Source organism: Hylobates moloch, unplaced genomic scaffold (genome assembly GCF_009828535.3).
Source record: "Hylobates moloch isolate HMO894 unplaced genomic scaffold, HMol_V3 SCAFFOLD_8, whole genome shotgun sequence".
In the NCBI taxonomy this organism is placed as follows: Eukaryota; Metazoa; Chordata; class Mammalia; order Primates; family Hylobatidae; genus Hylobates; species Hylobates moloch.
The window spans coordinates 119,270,358-119,291,000 of NW_026652283.1; the positions used below are offsets into that span (position 1 = coordinate 119,270,358).

General features: G+C 42.7%; 1 protein-coding gene across 11 annotated transcripts in view; it reads right to left on the reverse strand.

Annotated features, from left to right (window-relative positions):
* Window positions 1–20,643, reverse strand: part of MSRA (methionine sulfoxide reductase A) — a 374,966-nt gene that overhangs the window by 223,081 nt on the left and 131,242 nt on the right. Inside the window, exon 3 of one of the 11 annotated variants that reach the window (XM_032162489.2) lies at window positions 1,902–2,050. The exons of the other annotated variants lie outside the window; for them this stretch is intronic. Coding sequence (XP_032018380.1) covers window positions 1,902–1,911 — 10 coding nt within the window. The 5' untranslated portion in view covers window positions 1,912–2,050. The remainder of the gene's footprint in view (window positions 1–1,901; window positions 2,051–20,643) is intronic. 11 annotated transcript variants of the gene reach the window in all.

The window sequence follows — 20,643 nt, forward strand, 5'->3', positions numbered from 1 at the left end:
CCTTGTCCAATTCATTCTTCCCAATGTAGCCAGTTATCTTTCCAAAGGGAAAAAAATCTAATCAAGTGACACAAACTCCACAACCCCTCCTCCCCTTCCATGGCATCCCATGACTCTCAGATCAGAGTCAAAGCGCTTTGGCATGGCCTGCAAGCACCTGCATGGTCAGAACACCAGCATCCCTCATCCATCTACCACAGCCACCCTGATCCCTCGGGACCAAGGGCCTTTCCTCTGCAGCACTCGCCCAAGTAGCACTTTGCGCTTATGCCACTGTTTGGACAGGGACTGCATCTATCAGTAAACTGCAAGCTCAGGGAGGGCAGGGGTCGTAGCTCTCTGACTCCCCATTTCCATAATCCTTTCTCAGCGTATGGACACAGAACGGGCATTTGATGATGGGTATTTGTTAAATTAACGAATGAGGTAAATGGAACTAAAAAATCTCTCTTTAGCCACTATGAAAGATAACTTACTTGATACATTAAAAATATGTATACACAGTTATGCATCACTTAACAACAAGGATATATTCAGGGAAATCTATGTGTTGTCAGGTCATTTTGTCATTGGGCAACACAGAGTGCACTTACACAAACCTAGATGGTAGAGCCAACTACGCACCTAGGCTATAGCTATGTGGTATAGTCTATTGCCCCCAGGCTATGACCTGTACAGCATGTGACTATACTGAATACTGTAGTCAACTGTAATACAATGGTAAGTATTTGTGATCTAGACATCTATAAGCACAGAAAAGGTACAGTAAAAATACAGTATAAAAGATTTTTAAAAAGGGTACACCTCTCTAGGGTATTTATGACAAATGGAGCTTGCAGGACTGGAAGCTGCTCTGGTTAAGTCAATGAGTGCTGAGTGGGTGTGAAGGCCTAGGCCATTACTGAACACTATGACGGACTTTATAAGTATGACGCACTGAGGCTACACTAAATTTTGTTTTAATTTTCTTTCTTCAATACTAAATTAACCTCAGCTGCTGTCATTTTTTTACTTTATAAACTTTTAAACTATTTTTTATTTTTCGACTGTTGTAATAACATAGCTTAAAACACAAGCACATTGTACAAGTATATAAAAATATTTTTATCTCTATAAGCTCTTCCTGTTTTTAAAATTTTCATTTTTCACTGTTTGAATTTTCTGTTGAAAACTTCTTCCTATTTTTAAAATTTTCATTTTTTACTTTTTAAATTTTCTGTTGAAAACTAAGACACAAATGCACACATTCGCCTAAGCATGATAAGACTCATTAATATCACTGTCTTCCACCCTCCACATCTTGTCCCACTGGAAGGTCTTTACAGGCAATAACACACTTGAAGCTGTCATCTCCTATGGTAACAACGTCTCCTTCTGGACACCTCCTGAAGTACCTGCCTCAGGCTATTTTACAGTTTTTTATAACTGCAGGAGCACACCCTAAAATAAGGACAAAAAGTATAGTATAGCAAACACATAAGCCAGTAACATAGTTATGATGATTATCAAGTATTATGTACTATACATTATCAAACGTGCTGAACTTTATATGACTAGCAGTGCAGGACGTTTGTTTACAACAGTATCACCAAAAATACATGAATAATGTATTGTGCTATGACGTCATGATGGTTACAATGTCACTAGGTGATAAAAAATTTTCAGTTCCATTATAATCTTAAGGGACCACCATCATATACATAATCCCTTGTTGGCCAAAACATTGTTATGTGGCGCATGACTGTTACATATCTTTATGTGTACATGTGTGTGTTCCTTACATAAAATGATCATTGAAAATGGCCCCTCAGAAGTAGTTCCCCCAGCCAGGTGGCCTGGATACGAGGGAACTCCTCTATTCCATTCCTTAAACCTCGACCCCTCTTCCCTTTCCCATTTACCTAGTCTCATCTGAGAGGTTGGCAGTGCTGGCTGAGGTGGAAAGACCAGAAATGCTCCATGAATTGGAGAAGGTGGAGGAAGTTCACTTGCTGTTCCCTCGTCACTGATGAGGTCCCTGGGGGCCTTGTGTTGTCTTTAATTCCAGAGCCTGAAGCCCAAAGATAACAGGTTCGTAAACATGATTTTGCACCTTCTTCTGAAATACAGCTGAGTCTTATATCAGTCCTGTGGACCGCAGGCACAACACTCACAAGCAGGAGACAGGACACAACTGGTGGCTAAGAACAGGGGTTCTGGGACAAGACACCCTGACTGTGACTCTCAGCTCTCCCACTTCCTACCCATATGATCTTGGCTTAGTCACTCAACCTCTTCATGCCTCTGTGTCCTCATCTGTAAGAATTCTTCATTGTAAGTTTCCTCATTTGTACTTACTTCATGCGGTGTTTTGAGAATTAAATACAAAAAGCACTCAGAACAGTGTCCAGTACATAACAAACTCTATATAACAGGCTGGTATTATCACCTGTGTGAACTTTACTTTCCAACAGCTCTGTTTCAGGAATGGCAAATAAACATTAGTCACCTCCACTCCACGACCATGCCCATGACAGACATCACTAATCAAGCACAGCATACTTTCTTGATCCGTGAATGTGACCACAAAACCTTTTCTCAAACCAGTACCCATAGAGTCTCATCACGTAGAGGCATCATGTGTGATGAAATCATTTTGCCATTCCTAGTTTAAATGAATAAAACAAAGATGGCAGAGGGGAGGAAGTCATTTTCCTTCTCATTTCTACACTGTGATAAAAACCCTCTGAAAATCCCACACTATATATTGCTCTAGGGATAAAAGAATAAGGGGAAATTGGAGATCTACTTTCCACTCCATAATGAGAGAATAGCAAGTTCTTTACAACCAAGAAATCACAGCTCTATTCCCAGAAACCAAGATGGAGTTTCTAAAGACATTTTCTCATTGAAACTCTGCTAAGGCAAGTATCTGGGGGCCAAAGAACCAAAGATCCTTTAAACCCTTCGTATAGGTTCAGTAAGATTTGGGGGAAGGGTGGGCTAACCTGGGAACCTAACCCACCATTTACAAATTCGTTTCAAAATCAATGGCATGTTTCACCACAGAAACAAATTTATTAAACAGAAAAGCCATTCATTAATTGAGCCCTAACTATTGATTACCAGTAGAGTATGAAATGGAGACAGAAGAGTCTCCAACAGGGACATCTGTTGCCCAGCCATAGCACAGTGGGTGCCTCCCATCTGGTGGGCTGGGCACATGACCCAGCCCCTTCTCTGCTCCAAGGGGCACACGCCAAAGCCACATGCTCTGGGAGGACAACCTCTGCTGATGGCAGTGATGTGTCCTCCGCCAAGAAGATATAAGAACAAGAAACAGATTTTCATTTATCTTGAGAGCCCAGTGCTTGCAGAGTAGCAGTGAATTACACCAAGACTGGGTCTAAGTCAACTTCTGGATGTTGACGGGGATCGGGGGGACATATTCAAAAGCTTAAAAAGATGACACTGACATTGCTTTTTATTTTGTTTTGTGAATGTCTCATGCACTTCAAATTGTATGACTTTCTTCCTTGAAAACGGCACAGTAAAACTGCTTGATAACACACCTACAATAATGCAAATTCAGGCATAAACCAATCAGGGATGAGCTCCCTGTCCTGTGCTCAACCGGGGATACCTGAAATTCATATCCTCTGGGTAAGGAGGGTGGGGAAAGCAGTGGGGACTGGGTGACCAGAGGACACCACCTAACTGGAGATTCCAGGAACAGCAGCTGCCATCTTGGAAGTCCTAGTTAGCCACCAGACACAAAATCATCTCAGGACTGGAAGAGTCTCAGATCAGACTAAACTCTCAGAACTGCCGGTCATCAAGAAGCACAAGCTCATCGGGTCATGTTATTAACCCCATGCCAACCCAACCCATAAGGCATGCTCCTGAGGGGTTGGGACTGACTTATCAAGTGTTTCTACTGCCTAATCCAGCTGCTACTGCACTGATCAGCAGAGAGGAGGGTCATGGTGGGGCTGGAGTAAAGTGCATTTATCTCAGTAATATGGTAATAAAAATCTGTCAACACCACAACAAAATATGGTCTCACAGTCCCTCTTGTTATCTGTTTCTTTGTGGCTCCTTCTCCAGGTCACAAAGTCATGGTGGTTCAGGGTACAGGTCAATCTAGAACTAAGTAAGGTTCCTACGTGGCCTACAAGCCCTGGCCTCAGACTAGCCACTCCCATCTCCGCAGCGGGCCCCTCAAGGACACTGACTGAGCGTTCTGGGCCCTGATCCTGGCCAGGTCCTCTCCGCAGATGCTAAGGATGAGGTGGCTGTCACTCAAATCTGGGGCAGGGGCTCTGAGAGAGGATGGAGTCACACCGCTAGTCATACATGCCCAGGGGCACTGAGGTTCTGTTGTGTTTATCCCTCACAGCTCCTACAATGTGCGATACGGTGTTTTAAGGTGCAAGTTAACCAAGAGCGGGTTTTGCCCCTAACAGCAGCATGTTCTATATGTCAGGAGGGGCTACAGGGGGACGAACATGGTACTGGGCGAGTCACTGGGAGGGGCTTCTCCGCTCCCTGCTGACCACTGCCCCCACTCATCCTGTGTCACAGGAAGTCCCAGTGCTCCTCCCTGACCTGGAAGGCAAGTGACAACTGGCAGCTGGGACCCGTGATGAGGAGCAGCAAGGCAGGGAGTCCCCCAGGAAGGCCATGGTGGGAATGAGGCAAATGTCCCCAGCGGCTGTGGGAACCCAGAATGCGAGATTTACTCTCAAAGCTGGAGGAGAAGGGGAAGCGAGCTCACTGCTCTCCCCCATGGTGACCAGGGACCATATGCAAGTGGGGGCTGCCCCCAAAACAAAAGGTATGTGATGGAAAAACAGAGGACAATTGGACAACAGTGAAAAATCACGGCACCAAAAACAACTCAGGTGTCATTCAGGATTTTATCCTCTTGCTCTGACCGCTGGCCTCCCGCAGTCAACCCCGCCCTCCACTACCATCTCCCCTGCTCCTTTTGCTCTAGACGCAGCAAACAGGAGATGCACCTCCCAGCTGGTAATGGAGCCAATGCCCAGCTCAGGCAATCCCCATACCTCCCAGCTCTTTCTGCAGAAGAGCAAACCTCAGCTTCAAGAGGTCAGAATAGGACGGGCAGAACAGGGTAGGCTGAAAGCCCAGCCTGCACAGTAACCCATCTTGGTGAGGCATAAGCTGGTACCTAAAGGCGGGTGCTTTGGCTCACGTTCATTCCCTGGCAAGAATGTTCTCCGCATTGATAAGTGCCAGGAGTTAGTGTTGTGGGGCAAAGATAAATTTCATAGACCCTACATTCAAGGACTCCATTTCATCAACCACTTATTCAGAAAAATCCTAAGAGAGGATGTTTAGCCCAAAGAGTGAGGAAACAAGGATGAGGATACATTTTTAAAAGAATAAAGCATTATGCAGATAGAGGGCATTCTTCCTTCCGATGATTTGCCTGCTGCATTTCCTGAAGTCTGCTCAGTGCACAAGCCCACGAGTGTGACCACAAGCCTAGGATGGCAAGGCTGAATGGAGATGCCCCAACCACAAGCCCCTTTTTATTCAGTAAAAAAAAGAAACTAGCGGACAGATCATGAGGTCAAGACAGCGATACCATCCTGGCCAACATGGTGAAACGCCATCTCTACTAAAAATACAAAAATTAGCTGGGCGTGGTGGCGCACATTTGTAGTCCCACCTACTCGGGAGGCTGAGGCAGGAGAATCACCTGAACCCGGGAGGTGGAGGTTGCAGTGGGCCAAGATTGTGCCACTGCACTCCAGCCTGGCAACACAGTGAGACTACGTCTCAAACAACAAACAAACAAACAAAAAACCTGGCCTAGGGTGAGCCTACGGTGCCCCCTATTCCCTGAGGCTGCAGACTGGGGAGTGAAGAAAGGTGATCACCGGGATCCCCCATTAGAGTGCAAGAGGAAGCCAGCAGCCCTAGAAGCCAGCATGGAGACCATCTCTCCAGGCTCCCAAGGCAGGCATCCATGATTCTGCAAAAGACAGAGGTTGCATCACCAAAGACAAGGAGAGGAATGATGGGAACTTATCCAAAAAAATAAGTCAAGTATCCTCCTCAAGAAAAGAACAAAGTCAAGGAAAATGACAAGAAGGAAGCATGGTGATGCTGTAGTCATGGCTGATTTAGAAGCTGACTTATGGGTGATTTTTCTTCTTTCTTTATACTTTTATGTATTCCCAAATTTTTCTTAAGCAAATATTTCTTTGCTAATCAGTAAATTATCAGAAGAAGAAAAAAAACTGAAAGAAACACTTGAAAAAAAGGAAAGTTAGCCCCTATCGGGTGTATTTTGGAAGTTGTAAAATACTACATGTTTTCTTCTAAGTCCCACTCCTCTGTTTTCTTTGAGTAGGAAAGAGAAACAGAAAGCAGTCACCCTCTCTTCCATGACAATAACGCATGACCGGCTGCTTGCCTGCTTCATCACGGGAAGGTGCAGCAGAGCCCTTTTCTTCTCAGGGTTGTGGGCACCTTGAACTTTCCTGGCTTGCTAGCTAAGAAACTGCCCCAAGTGACGCACACTCAAGCTGTTCAGGGACTTCCAGAATAAGCCAAACCGGCTGTATTACTGGTCTTTGACACCCTCTCTGGTGAGGGCCAAGTCATTGTCCCTGTCTTGTAGAGGGCTTCTGAGCAAGCTTATCAACTCCCAGGTGGGCATGTATAGGAAGGGCCGATGGACATTGGCAGAGAGACCTGGGAACCCATATCTGCCCCATCAAGGCCTGGGGATCTGCATTTCAGCCAAACCCCACCACAGTTAGAATGTGGTTCCTGAACACTGGTATTTGCACGGTGCTTACTGCTGGTGATACAGAGAGAAAGACAACCCTGGCCCTCTGTCCAGCCTTAACCAGCCTGCAATACCCCGACCCGCTTCTTAGGGCTGCTGATCAGACACGTCAACACGTGCCTCTGTGTTGACAGCATTGCCTGCAGCTCTCAAAGCATCCTGCACCTCCGGCGAGCACCAGACTAGCCTGAGTTCCCAACACAAGCACTCCATCATCATTAATTCCATTTTTAGAAGAAATCCATTTTCACCTTTGTAATACTTTTATTAATTGCCACATTTAAGTACCATGTCTAACTTAGGCATCTGTGATAAGCATATAATATTACATTAATCGATGGAAATTTTCCACCTGACTTTTATGAAATCTCACCACCACTATTAACACAATTCCTAATGACTACCAAAATTAGATAATCTTGAGAATATAAATGACAATGAAAATAAGGTTATTTTAAGGATTAAAATCTGTATTTCAGCCTGATGCCTGTGACATCCTTGTGAAAAACAACGTTGAAAGCAGGTGTACTGAAACACATGGCTGCAGACCAAAAGGAATTTCTTTTATACTAAGACATGTGTTTCCTATTGAGTCTAAAACATATTTTACATTTTGAAGATGAATGTTAAACATAACTATAGAGTCATATACAAATCATACTTATTATTCTGGTTTAAAAAGGTACTGTCCCGGCCAGGTACAGCGGCTCATGCCTGTAATCCCAGCACTTTGGGAGGCTGAGGTGGGCGGATTAGTTGAGGTCAGGAGATTGAGATCATCCTGGCCAACATGGTGAAACCCCGCCTCTACTAAAAATACCCCCAAAAAAAAAAAAAAAATTGCCGGGCATGGTGGTGCATCCCTGTAATCCCAGTTACTCGGGAGGGTGAGGCAGGAAAATGGCTTAAACCCAGGAGGCAGAGGTTGCGGTGAGTCGAGATTGCACCATTGCACTCCAGCCTGGGTGACAGAGTAAGACTCTGTCTCAAAAAATAAAAATAAATACATTTTTAAAAAAAGGTGCTGTCCTTCAAAGACGTTTAGGGGCCTCGCTTCCTGACCCATAGAAGCAGCAAAGTTATTTCCTTCCTCTCCAGCATCTGTCCATGCTGGTTTTACCACATTAAAATCTCAGTGTTATACAGGGTCCCCAGGTACTGTGGATGTAATTAAGGGAAGAGGCCCACCGAGGAACTCGCTCATCCCATCACCCAAGTCACACTGTCACTCTGGAGCCCAACGTGTGCCTCCAAAACATCATTAAATCTGTTTCTACAAGCAGTTCTACATGACAGCACGAAGAGAAGGTGGCAGACGGTTCTAGAGAAGCTCCACAGTATACAGCACGTCTCTCTTCCTTGTGAACACATCAGCAGCCTGAAACATGTACCACACAGTCCCTTGAAGGCACATCGTATGCCTGGAGGTTGCAAGGGGCACTGTCAGCTGTCAGAGGGCAGCTGAGCGGGGAGTGGCCCAGTGGCTCCCCCACCCTGCACCCCCTCCCCTCCCCTCTGACAGTGACAAATGATCAGACCTAATGCTCAGCTGAGCCTGATGGGCCCACACCTCCCCTTCCAATCTGTTCCAGACCAACACCAACCTTTCACCCTTGAGCACTGCTGTCAGCTTTACAAAGCAGGCCTGCTGCAGGGTAAGGTCAGGCCTATTGGCTTTCTTGCTGCTATTCGTTCGTGAAAACAAATTCTGACTTTATTTCTTGATGGAAGCTCCCCATCAAAAATGGAGCATGAACTGTGTCATTATAAACTTTACAGCAAACTTGTCTTGATTCTCTTTTTACATTACAGATGAAGGAGATAGCTAAATATGTGACTTTGAGAAGAAAAGAGGAATCGTTGTAGATATAAACATAGATATCAGTTTTGCTCAGGCCAGCTGGCCTCCATTAAAAACACGAGGCTTCCAATTTATTCAATTATTGTCTCTTGCTGAGGTTCAGAAGAAAAAGAAGATTCTACGGGGAAATAATACAGTGATAAAGAGACAGAAAATTAGGTCAGGCGCGGTGGCTCACACCTGTAATCCCAGCACTTGGGGAGGCCGAGGTAGGCAAATTGCCTGAGCTGAGGAGTTCAACACCACCCTGGGCAACATCGGGAACCCCTGTCTTTACTAAAATACAAAAAATTAGCCTGGTGTGGTGGCATGTGCCTGTAGTCCCAGCTACTCAGGAGGTTGAGGCAGAAGAACTGTTTGAACCCAGGAGGCAGAGGTTGCAATGAGCCGAGATTGTACCACTGCACTGAAGCCTGGGCGACAGAGTGAAACTCAAAAAACAAACAAAAAAAAGATAGAAAATTAACATGGAACATGATCAAGGTTCATCCCAGTTGAGCTTCCACAGCACAGGCTTTGCTCACAGACAAAGACAGTCATGAGAAGATTGCTTGTAAAAATACTGGTCCTGTTTGCACAAAATAATCTATGCTATGCAATAATCTGCATCTTTACAAAGAATAGGTTAACTATAGTTACAGATATGAAACTATCTACCAGATACACAGTTAATTGAGGGAAAAATCAAACTGCAGGAGAACAGTACAGCATTCTATAATTTGTTTTTAAAAAATCTTACTTTTGAACTTCCGTGTGATGTATTACTTTTTCAGAAACAGAAATAAAAAATATTTTAAACATCCCCAGTCCGTGCTCCCCCAGTGAACACCTGGAAGCCCAGGACTCTCTTCCCAGGGCTGACGGCCAGGTAGGGATGTAGAGTGGCTGGCAGCTGCAGGTAAGCAGCCCCTGAGCTCTGATCAGCCTCATGCTTAAACTGCCTCCAGTCCCAGGACAAATGTCAAAGATGATCCCATTTGTTTCATATGGTAGCAAAACTGCAACCCAGCTTTAAAATTCCAAGTAATGTAAGTACCCTGAGAAGGCCTCAAGATAGAGGTATCACTCCATTTCCTCTACAAAATTGAGCTGCAGTCTCCAGAGCAGAATGTTAATTGTTGTTGGTTTTTTTTCCTCACTCTGTGGAAATAAGGAGGCAGGAGTGCAGTAGCGTGATCTCGGCTCACTGCAACCTCCGCCTCCCAGGTTCAAGCCATTTTCTTGCCTCAGCCTCCCAACTAGCTGGGATTACAGGTGGCTGCCACCACACCTGGCTAGTTTTTGTACTTTTAGTAGAGACCAGTTTCACCATGTTGGCCAGGCTGTTCTCAAACTCTTGACCTCAAGTGATCCACCTGCCTCGGCTTCCCACAGTGCTGGGATTACAGCCATGAGCCACAGCGCCTGGCCTTAATTATCTTCTTTTTAAGAGGGGAAGGATTTTAAAAGGATCAACCACGCAAAATTTTGGATAGGAATAAAAGATTGTTTATTTAAAAATGAAGTATTTCTGAGTTCACCCCTTTTTTAGTTTGGAGGAGAGAGGGGAAGAGTGAGACTCGTACAGCAGCAAGTATTTTGCCTTTCTGGAACTTGGTGCTGTTTGAATTATTGCTCCATCCCTCTTCCCTCTCATCCTTTCTGTTCCTCTCTCTCTTGCAATTTTTCTTCCATAACAGAAGAGTATTTTAAAATCTATTTTAGATGTTCACATTCTGAATTCTAAAAGCAGTTGGAATGTTATATATTTCCCTTAAATTATCAAGTTTTTACTATGAAGCTCTCAATTGATTTTCAATAAGTGGGTAGAATTTTTTTTAAAATCCTGCCCTTACTAGAGATACACCACATGTAAATCAGCTACTCTAAAATTTTCTTCTAAGGACCTGTCATTCTGAGATAGCAGACTTGGTCCCATGGCTAATTAAGGGAAGTTGGATAACCCAGCGCATATTCATATTAAGAAACATAATGAACAAAATCTTCAACTTTGGTTCTACACATGACACAGATAGGCACTTGGTGGTGCTTTTTTACACTTGCCTTTCTGTGAAAGATGGAGGCGAAATAGAACATCTTAACTCAGGGAAGTCCGTGGAGATGGGAGTGGCTCTTTAAACACACTGCTGGGTGCCTGACTTCACTAATGGATGGAGATTAGGGATAGCAGCACAGTCTGCTTGGTTATCGTCCCTGAATACATGCTCAACAAACACTTGCACATTCTAGCAATGGACACTCTGATGGATTCTGTAATGACTGAATGGAGCTTTGCTGAATAAAACGAGGGTAGTGTCTCAAAATATCAAACACGGGGGAGACAAAGAAGGCAGCCTAACACTGAATCCACTCTGGAGCCTGCACAGTGTCTCTCTCAGTGGGAAGGTCATTGGTCTCCATAAAGCCATGCGCTGAATGGGGTCTAAGGCAGGCCCAAAATGTTTCTCACGTGCTAACTCTGATTAGATGTTTTTGGAGGCACCTGAATAAGACCCTAGAATTCTAGAAATGTAGAAGACGAGTGTGACTTGGCATACCTCAGCTATAAGAAGACTTCAGCACAGGCCTTGCAGTAAATCTGATTTCGAGGGGAATTATGTCTTGATAGGTCTGCCAGGCTATTAGTGCCAAGACTAAATTATAGTAATCTCTATTTTCTGTCACTTTTTCTTCCCAAAAGGCTGATAGCTCAAAATGTAAACTATTGTTGAGAAGGTTTCTGGGGAGAACATAATACAGGCAAACCCCCAACTTAAAAATGAGTCACATTTCAAAAGCATGTTTATGAAATGGGTGTCTGAGATTTAGAATCCATTTTCCCATGAACATGCTGTTATAAACGGTGGTAAAGCTTGCCCACAAGGGCCTCCTCAACCCATAATGAGTCTCAAATATAACTCTTTCCAAGGACCCTGAGCACCATTTACAGAATACCATTTCAGGGAGAAAAGCATTCTGATTTCTACCCTATAACATCAAGAACATACCCTTATATACTGGTCAAGCTGGTTGCAAGGGGAAAAGAATACATTTCCCGTCCTTGCTTAAGCCTTTCAGCTACTAACTATAGACAGAAATCTCTACATTGTGCTACTCATCACTGAAGAATGAGTTTTCCTCCCATGGAGAGGAGGAAATCCCTCGTTGCACAACAACCACTGTTCAATTGCAAGGTACACTCTAAGTTAAGTGGTCTAATTTCATATTAGAATGGGAAGCTGGGTGGTTCTGGCTCAGGGTGTCCTACAAACCTGCAATCAAGGTGTCAGCTGGGCTGTGGTCTCATCTGAAGGCTTGGTAAAGGGAGGATCCACTCTACAGCTCACTGGTTGGAAAGCTCAGTGAACTTGAGGGCAGATCTTCCCCTGGTTCTAAATGTATAGCCACAAATTCTGACACTCTTCTGTCAAGAAGCAGAGCTTAATGCCTTTCCTCTGAGTGTAGGCTGAACTCAGTGATTCACTGCTACTAAACACAACACACCAGGAGTGATGGGGGATTGATTCCGTGAGTGGATGATAGACTGTACCTTCCATCTTGGGTGCTCTCTTGTTCTCCTTAGATGGCTTGCTGTGGGGGAAACCAGCTGCTATATTATAAGGCAGCCCTATGAAGAGGCCCATGTGGCAGGAAACAGAGGCTTGCCAACAGCCGCGTGAATGAGCCCCAGAAAACGCAATGCAGCTGACACCTCAACTGTAGCCTCATGAGGAACACTGATCCGGGGCACCCAGATAAGCCATGCCCACAATCGTGACTTAAGAAAACTATGGGATAGTAAAAAATTGTGGTTTTAAACTGCTAAGTTTTAGAATAATTGATTATACAGTGACAGAAAATTAATACAGTGAAGTATTCTAATAAAGGAAAACAATGCAATTTTTTCCCAAAGGAAAACTAATGACATAAACCAAAAAAAAACTTTATAATGCCAATTTCCACAGGAAAAATATATTTCCAGTCTAACTGATTTACAAATCAACCCCTAGAACATGACCCATTTCTAAGTTGGAGACTATTTCTATGTGATTTATTTTCTCCACAAACTTTGTTCCCTACTGTGCTGGCATTGCTAAAACAGGCATTTCTGAACCACCAAAGTCTAGGAATAGAGTATAAGATATCAAAGTAGGGCTTTTGGCACTTTTATAATAATTCTGGCAATTTTTATTCATTTGCATTATCCAGGGGATTGTTACTTGCTTTTCCTGCTATTTTGTTTGGGGAAGTTATATCTCTGCCTCACAGGGCTTACAAAAACAATGAAGAAAAATGTTTTTCCAAAATTCCCAGGGAGGCTAAATTTAAATTCATGCCAAAGGCCTAACTGCAATGGGGAGAATATTCTGTATTTTGGTGGGGTTTTGTTTTGTTGATCGGTTGGTTAGTTGAGTCTAGGGTCTCTTTTCTCTGACTAGACAGAAGTAAAAAGATGGTGGGGTTATTCCTATTCATAATGATATCTATAGTAAAATATGTTTTTTCCCTTTTGCTATAAAAATAAAATCTAAACATTAAAATTGTTGCTGCTATTAAGCTAGGTGATTTATTAGCCTGGATACTTCATCCAGAAGCAGCTTAAGGTTATAGGACCTCTAGTCTAAGCAGCAGAAGAATGGGATGCTACACTTACAGTGTCTCATAAAATCCTAACCATCTCTGCTCACGGTCATGAGACACCAGAAAACTAATGCTGAAGCTCATTGATCAGTCATGGTCCTAGTTTGCTGACTGCTGAACTTTACTCTCACTACACTCTGGTCTCCCTCTCCCTCATTTTAGTTAAGTGCCAGGCAAAAACACATAAGGACGGGATGAGTAAAGAAAGGAGGAAAAAATACCAGTTGAACACATAGCAATGTCTCCTACCCTTCTTGAAAATGACAAAAACCATAGGTCACAAAAGTCTCAACTCAGATACTGCTTACAAGAAATTTCTGGACAACCATTCAGGAGACACAAACCACACAGTAGGTTAATGGAAAGTCTAATATAAAGAATACTATTATAAAATAGTAACTATATGATCTAAACTCTCTCTGGCAACCATGGACTGACAGAGAGTACCCAAGGAAGACAGACATGAAAGGACTCAGATGTCTTGGAGAAGGTGTGCCTCAGCCACTAGACGGCTGAGAAGTTTGCTGGCTTGGCCAGGCCAGAGCTGATCTGCAGACACCGGACAGGCGACATCACCCTCTAGACTGCAGATTGTCATGAACTAGCAGCATAATGTGCTGGGGGTGTCCAGGCACTGATGGGGACAGGAGGCCTCGGAATCATCTGCAGGGATGCTGGGCACTGCCACAGACAGAAGCAGCACAGGCGGGGGCGGCCCAGGGGCTCTGGTCCCCTGTGGGGAGGGCTGCAGAAACTTTACCACCAGGCTGAGGGTGTGAGGTCGCAGAGACTGAATTCTGGGGCCATGACTGGGGCAGGCTCAACTGAAGGTCCTCATGCCCACAAAAGAAATAGCAAGAGAGACTTCTTCCAGCAATGACCTCCCTCCCCCAAAGTGCCCTCTACTGACAATGCTTAATGTCATGCACACATTAAACAAGAAATATCAAGGACATTCCTTGGCTTATCACAGAGCTTACACAGAAAGATGTATTTGGAGCTGAGAGGCAACAAATTAATAACAGACACACCTCAAAAGATACAAATTACCAAAACTAACAGGAGAAATAGAAAATGTGAAATAGAAAACTCCATGCACACAGATTTTCACTCAGAAACTCTAGATACATTCAAGCAAGAGATAATATCAATCCTATGTAAACTCCTTTGAAAAACAGAGGAAGGGGGAACCTTTCCCAGCTCATTTCATAAGACCCACATTACTCTGATGCCCAAACCAGACAAAGACACAAGAAAACTAGAGACAAATCTCCTTTATGAACATAGAATTTAAAATTCTTTAATAATATTGAATTCAGGAATATATAAAAAGTATAACAATCATGGCCAAGTGGGGTTCACCCAAGGAATTCAAAGTTGTTTTAACACTGAAAAAATTCAGTTAATGTCATTTACCATATTAACTGGCTAAAAAAGAAAAAAAAAAATCTGATCAACTCAACAAATGCTACAAAAAAGCATTTGATACAATTCAATACCTACTTGTGTTTAAAAAACTTTTTTTAGTAAACTAGGGAGATAAGCTAATAAAAAATATCTACTAAAAAGCTACAGCTGGCATACTTTATGGGAATAGACTGAATGTTCTCAGCCTTAAATTAGGAATGAAGCTAGGGTTTACACTCACTCTACCTCTATTTGACATTCTAGTGAGGTCCTGGTCAGTTCAAAAAACTCAAGAAAAAGAAAAATCATACAAAAATGAAAGAACAAAAATACTTTATATGCAGACAACATGATTGTGTAAGTGAAAAATCCTAAGAAAAAAGCTATTTGTACTAATAAGTTTACCAAGATCACCAAATGTAGGCCAATATGCAAAAATAAGCTATAATTCTATATAGTAGCAACAAATGAAATGTTAATTTCTTTTTAAAAGAAGTACTTTACATAATAACATCATATAACATGAAATACTAGGGAGATTTTTAACAAAACGTAAGGTCTGTACCCTGAAAACTATAAAACACTGTTGAGAGAAATTAAAGGATATACAAATAAAAGGAAAGATACATCACGTTCATAGGCTGAAAGACTCTGTAAGATGTCAATTATCTTCCAAATTAATCTGTAGTTCAGCACAAAGCTGATGGAAACCACAGAAAGGTTTTTGTAGATATTGATGAATTGACTCTAAAGTTTAAATGAAAAATTAAAATACCTAAAATAGCAAAAACAATTTGGAACTATCAGTTGGAAAATTTCCACTACCTGATTTCAGGACTTACTGTAAGGTTACAGTCATCAAGACAGTGTGGTATTAGCATAAGTTCTACAAATGAGTGGAACAGAATAGAGAGGACAGGATTTAATTTTGACAAGGGTGCTCAGATAATTCAATCAGGAAAGGACAGTCTTTTCAGCAAATGGTGCTGGAACAACTTGATATCTAAATGGGACAAAATAAACCCCAACTCTTACATCAAACCTTATACAACAATTAACTTCAAATGGATTGTAGCTATAAATGTGAAAGTGCTCACAACCTGAATACAGTTCCCCATTCTTTTCTTTCATTCACTCGAAATGTATAATTGTGGAAATCAACTAAAAACTAAATACTTTCTCAAAATCTACCTCTGTTTTTGTTGCTATTTTGACATCCTAACGAAACAGTCTGAACACAACCTTACGAGAGGAATGTGACTGTGAAACGATAACATGAGGAAGTTTCTTTGGAGTGATGAACGGTTCTATAGATTTGTGGTTACACAAATCCACGAATGTGATAAAATTTCATAGAACTTACAGCAAAAAAAGTGCATGCAGTAACTGGTGAAATCCAAGTAAGATCTGTATTTAAGAATATTACACCAATGTGCATTTCCTGGCTTTGACAACACACTGATTATGTAAGATATTAACATTGGGGGAAGCTGGTGTAAAGGCACATTAGAACTATGTACGATTTTTGAAACTTCTCTTGAGTCTTCAACTATTTCAAAAGAAGTATTTTTTTTCATCTTGTGAGAAATCCTCAACATGTAAATATTCCCTAATTCTTTAAAAGGTGAACTTACAAATACTCAAAGTCTGTAAAGCAAATTGAAAAGATTTTCCTTCCCAGAGCATAATGTTCAAAGTTCTGCGACAGGAACCTGTTCATTTAAATTCCATGAATTTATAGTCTACGTGTATAATGACTGCAAGATTAAATAATTGACAGTTCTTTCTGTTATACAACAGAACTACTATAGAACTACCTCTGAAGAGAGAAACATCCAGAGTATAAGTCCTTCCTGGCAGGTAACATGAAGTTTATCAAACATACTTAAAGGACCTTCTAGGATTAATTTAAAAACAATAATAGCAAATAACTATTGCCTGCTGGTAATGCTTAGTGTAATCAAAACACTTTGGGAAGAAATACAAACCAAGAAGTCATGCCTTGTCATTACAGTGGATAGTCCACCTATTTATTTCTCAGTTTTCCAGGCCTCAGTTTGTTGAGAAATGTATTAAGTCAATGTTCCCTTGGGCTGTGGAATGATTTTTGAAAGCGTGGCTGTGTAAGTCAGGCACCTGCATAGTACTCCAGCTGCTATAGTCCTAGTAAGCTTCCTAACACACAACACGTGGCAGAAGCTGGTGGTGGAAGGTAGCTTGGGTATCAGTGAAAATCAAGTTCCTCATTAAATCTCCATTCCCTTTCTTGTGCTTCTTTCCAAATTCCACAAAGAGTGGAATATAGAAATTTTTACTCCAGGACACATCCAAGAGTGAGTAAAAAGGAAACCCTTCAAGACACTCCAGGTGTCACCGGCCAAGTTTCAAGCCATGCTCAGTCACTGTGGATCATCTGGAGACTAAATGTCAAAGGGGGCTCGATTAGCTGCTGGTCGTACCTTTTCCTATAGTTCTCACACAGGGGAAAGATTCTGAAACAATCCTCTGTAGTATGCTGCCAGGTACCATGTCTTTAAAATCTAGTTGAGATGAAAAGTATAGCTACAGTTAAGCTCAAAGTAAGTCCCAATTGAAAGAAACACTTCATGAAATTGTACAGAAACAAAGGCAACCCTCTGCCAACACTAAAAAGCATGAATTTACAAGATCAACAATCAGAATGGCTGATGACAGCTCACACAAAAAGATCTAAGCCTGGTATTTTTACAAAAACCAAAGCAAGATCTTTTTCTTCATACAGAGCTCAAAGACAAATGACATATAGGTTTTAAATCTAACATTTCCACTGAAAAAAACAATAGCAGCACAGCAGGACTAACCTTATGTTAGGCAGAGGCAGCTATCTGCCTCGTGTGACCTCTCCCCACCCCACCCATCACAGCCACTACTACCCCAAATCCCTTTAGAAGGCAACAAAGCCATTCACCTGCAGTTAAACGTTTAAATTGTATGCGCTTTGAGGAGAACTAACACAGTGATGATTTTACCCAAAGGTAAAGGATTACTACTCAATTAGTTATAGAACAGGGGATTGGCAAAACCATGGCCAGCTACCCATATCCAGCCTGCCTCCTGTTTTTGTACAGCCCATGAGCTAAGAGTGGTTTTCATATATCTTAATGGCTGAACAACAATTAGAAGTACTTCATGACACATGCAAATTCTATGAAATTCAAATTTGAGTGTCATTAAATAAAGTTTAATGGGAACACAGCCACACTCATTCATTTATATATTGTCCATGGCTGCCTTCACTCTACAATGGCAGAGTGGAGTCGTCATGACAGGAACCGTATGGCCTGCAAAGCCTAAAATATTTACCATCTGGCCCTTTATAGAAAATGTTTGCCAGCCCCTGTCCTAGAACAGGGACGAGAAGAGGATGGCAAAGTGAGGTTACAGGGAAGCATCTCTCAGTGAAGAGGTAAATACACCATAGGAAAAGGGCCACATGAGGAAAGGCCAGGAGCACAGAGGGCCAACCTGGCACACCTTGCGACTGTGTCCTGGTCCAACACGGTAATGATCAGTAAGAGGCACGCTGGTCCAATATGAATGCAGTATTGTGTGGAAAGTGCCATGGTCAGGGGACAAAGGAACTGAGTGTGGAGCTCCCATGGGTTCCACTCCCCTCGACCCAGAACTCCTCCTTTGCACAGGTCAATAACCCCTCTGAGCTGTGCTTTCCTTCTCTGAAAAAAAAATGAATGGAAATTACACCTAACTTATGGAGCAATTGTGAGAATCGTAAGGGGTGATTCACAGGAAAGCACTTGGTCCTGGCATTAGAATTGAGCCTTGCAAGATGAGTGGGTTTCCATAGGAACACAGGACTCAAAGGTCCAGAGGACTGAGTGAATGGTCAGTTCAGGCCTCATCCAGGATTCTACAAAAAGTGTCACAGTAGCTGAAACAGAAACCATCACCAGGGCCCGGCTCTTGAAGGTCACAGAGAACCATCTGCAACTTTCTTCTCCATTGCTCTCTCTTTGGTTCTTTCCCTCTTCTGTTCCCGACCTTCTCGCAATGACACAAACACCCCCTTGAGCATTCCTTGGCCCACCAGAAGCACTAAGGATTAAGCTGTGCTCAGAGCTGATTCCCCCAGTGGCATCTTCAGGGCATTAACTCTGAGGTAGAAAGGCAGAAGCAGGGTTGTCCATCTTACCCCACCCACTCATCATCAGATCGTTTTGCCTATTTGCCCCTACCCGCAATGCTTAGGTAAAATCTTTGGGGGAAACCCTAGATCCACAGCTGGTAGCATCTTCCAGCTGCTGAGTGAGAACTAAATGACATTCCTGGGACTCAGAGTAGTTTATAATGAATTCTAATGACTGCCAAGCCCCAGTCGTGATGCATACTGATGAAATGCCCCTTGCAGCCAGCTGTCCCTCAGTCACCAATTGTCCACAGGGGGATTTGCATTCGCTAAGGGCACAGCCATCTCCAGAGATGAGAGATCAGCGGGGGCTCTGCAGAAGGAGCAGCAGCCCTTCAGCCTTGAGAGAGAGGATTTCATGGTAAATGTTGGGAATGTTTACCAAAAGCAGAAGGCATGAGGAAAGAACAGTTAAGAACCAGGTCTCAGCCCTGCAATAAAGATCAAAAGGCTACGTATGCAAACTGTTTATTCTCATGTTTTATTCAAGTCATTTGCTTTCTCTCCCTTTGTTCACCCTTGATTTCTTTCCTTTAACAGGTCAGGTGATAAAATCAGGCTATTTTTCCGTACAATGTGAGTGCTGGATTTGGAGTGGGAAGACCTAGGTAGGAATCCTGGTTGCAGACAGTTGTCAGTTATACGACTGTGTGTCCTTTGACATGTAAACTAACTTTTCTGAATCTAGATCTCTTCATCCACCAAGTTTGCGTCATGCCTGCTCTACCTGTCTACCAAAGTTGCTATGTAGATCAGGTGAAAACAAATGGGGAGATGGACGAGGTAAGCTGAAAGCATCAGACAAGGGATCCTTAGAGTTGTTTTTAATATGTCTTCATCCTTAAAAATGTCTTTCTAGTCTCTAAAAAAAACTGATCAGGGAACTATTAAAAATAATAATAACCCTAGAATCCAATGTAAATCAAGCCATTTAATCCCAGTCTGGAAAGAGAAGGATTTTGTGCTATTTTCGCCGAGAATAACAGCAGCCAAATCTTTTACATCTAGAGGGAAAGTAGTTATCAAAGTTTACTGTTCCCAGGCAGGAAATTGATTCTTTCTGCTTCTTTGGAAGAGGTTTAGAGTCTATAAGTGTCTAAGGTGGGGCTTAGAGGGTAAGAGTGGGGATTATTTAAGAGGCTGGCTGTGTAAGAGAGCAGTGAGGGAACTGCTCACTACCATCAACACCAACACCATCAATACAACCACTACCACCATGACCACCACCAATGGCAACAACAACACCTCCACCAACACCATCAACAATAACACCACTATCAAGTCTACCAACACACCATCACTATCAACATGAAGAACACCACCACCAAGACCATCAACACTACCACTAACACCAACAAAAATACCACTACTGACACCAACAATATCACCAACAATACCACCACCAAGACCAACACCACCAACACCAACACCACCTATACCAACAAAACCAACAACTCTACTGTCAACGCCATCACTACCAATACCACCAGCAGCACCACCACCAAGACCACCAAGACCATCACCACCACCACCGCCAACACCACCACTCAGCTTGTCTCTCTGATTCCACACTGTCCTCTTTAACTCACAGAAAAAACACTATGCCTCTATATCTAGGCCTGGGCTTCCAGGGTAGAGTGGAAAAAAAAGATTGAAAAAAGAAAGTCTGGGGACAAATAACCTAGCCAGAGATCAGCCTGTCTCCTACTCTCTGCTTACTAATGTTGCTGTTCTCCACAATCTGAACTTCTATATTTTGAACCATTT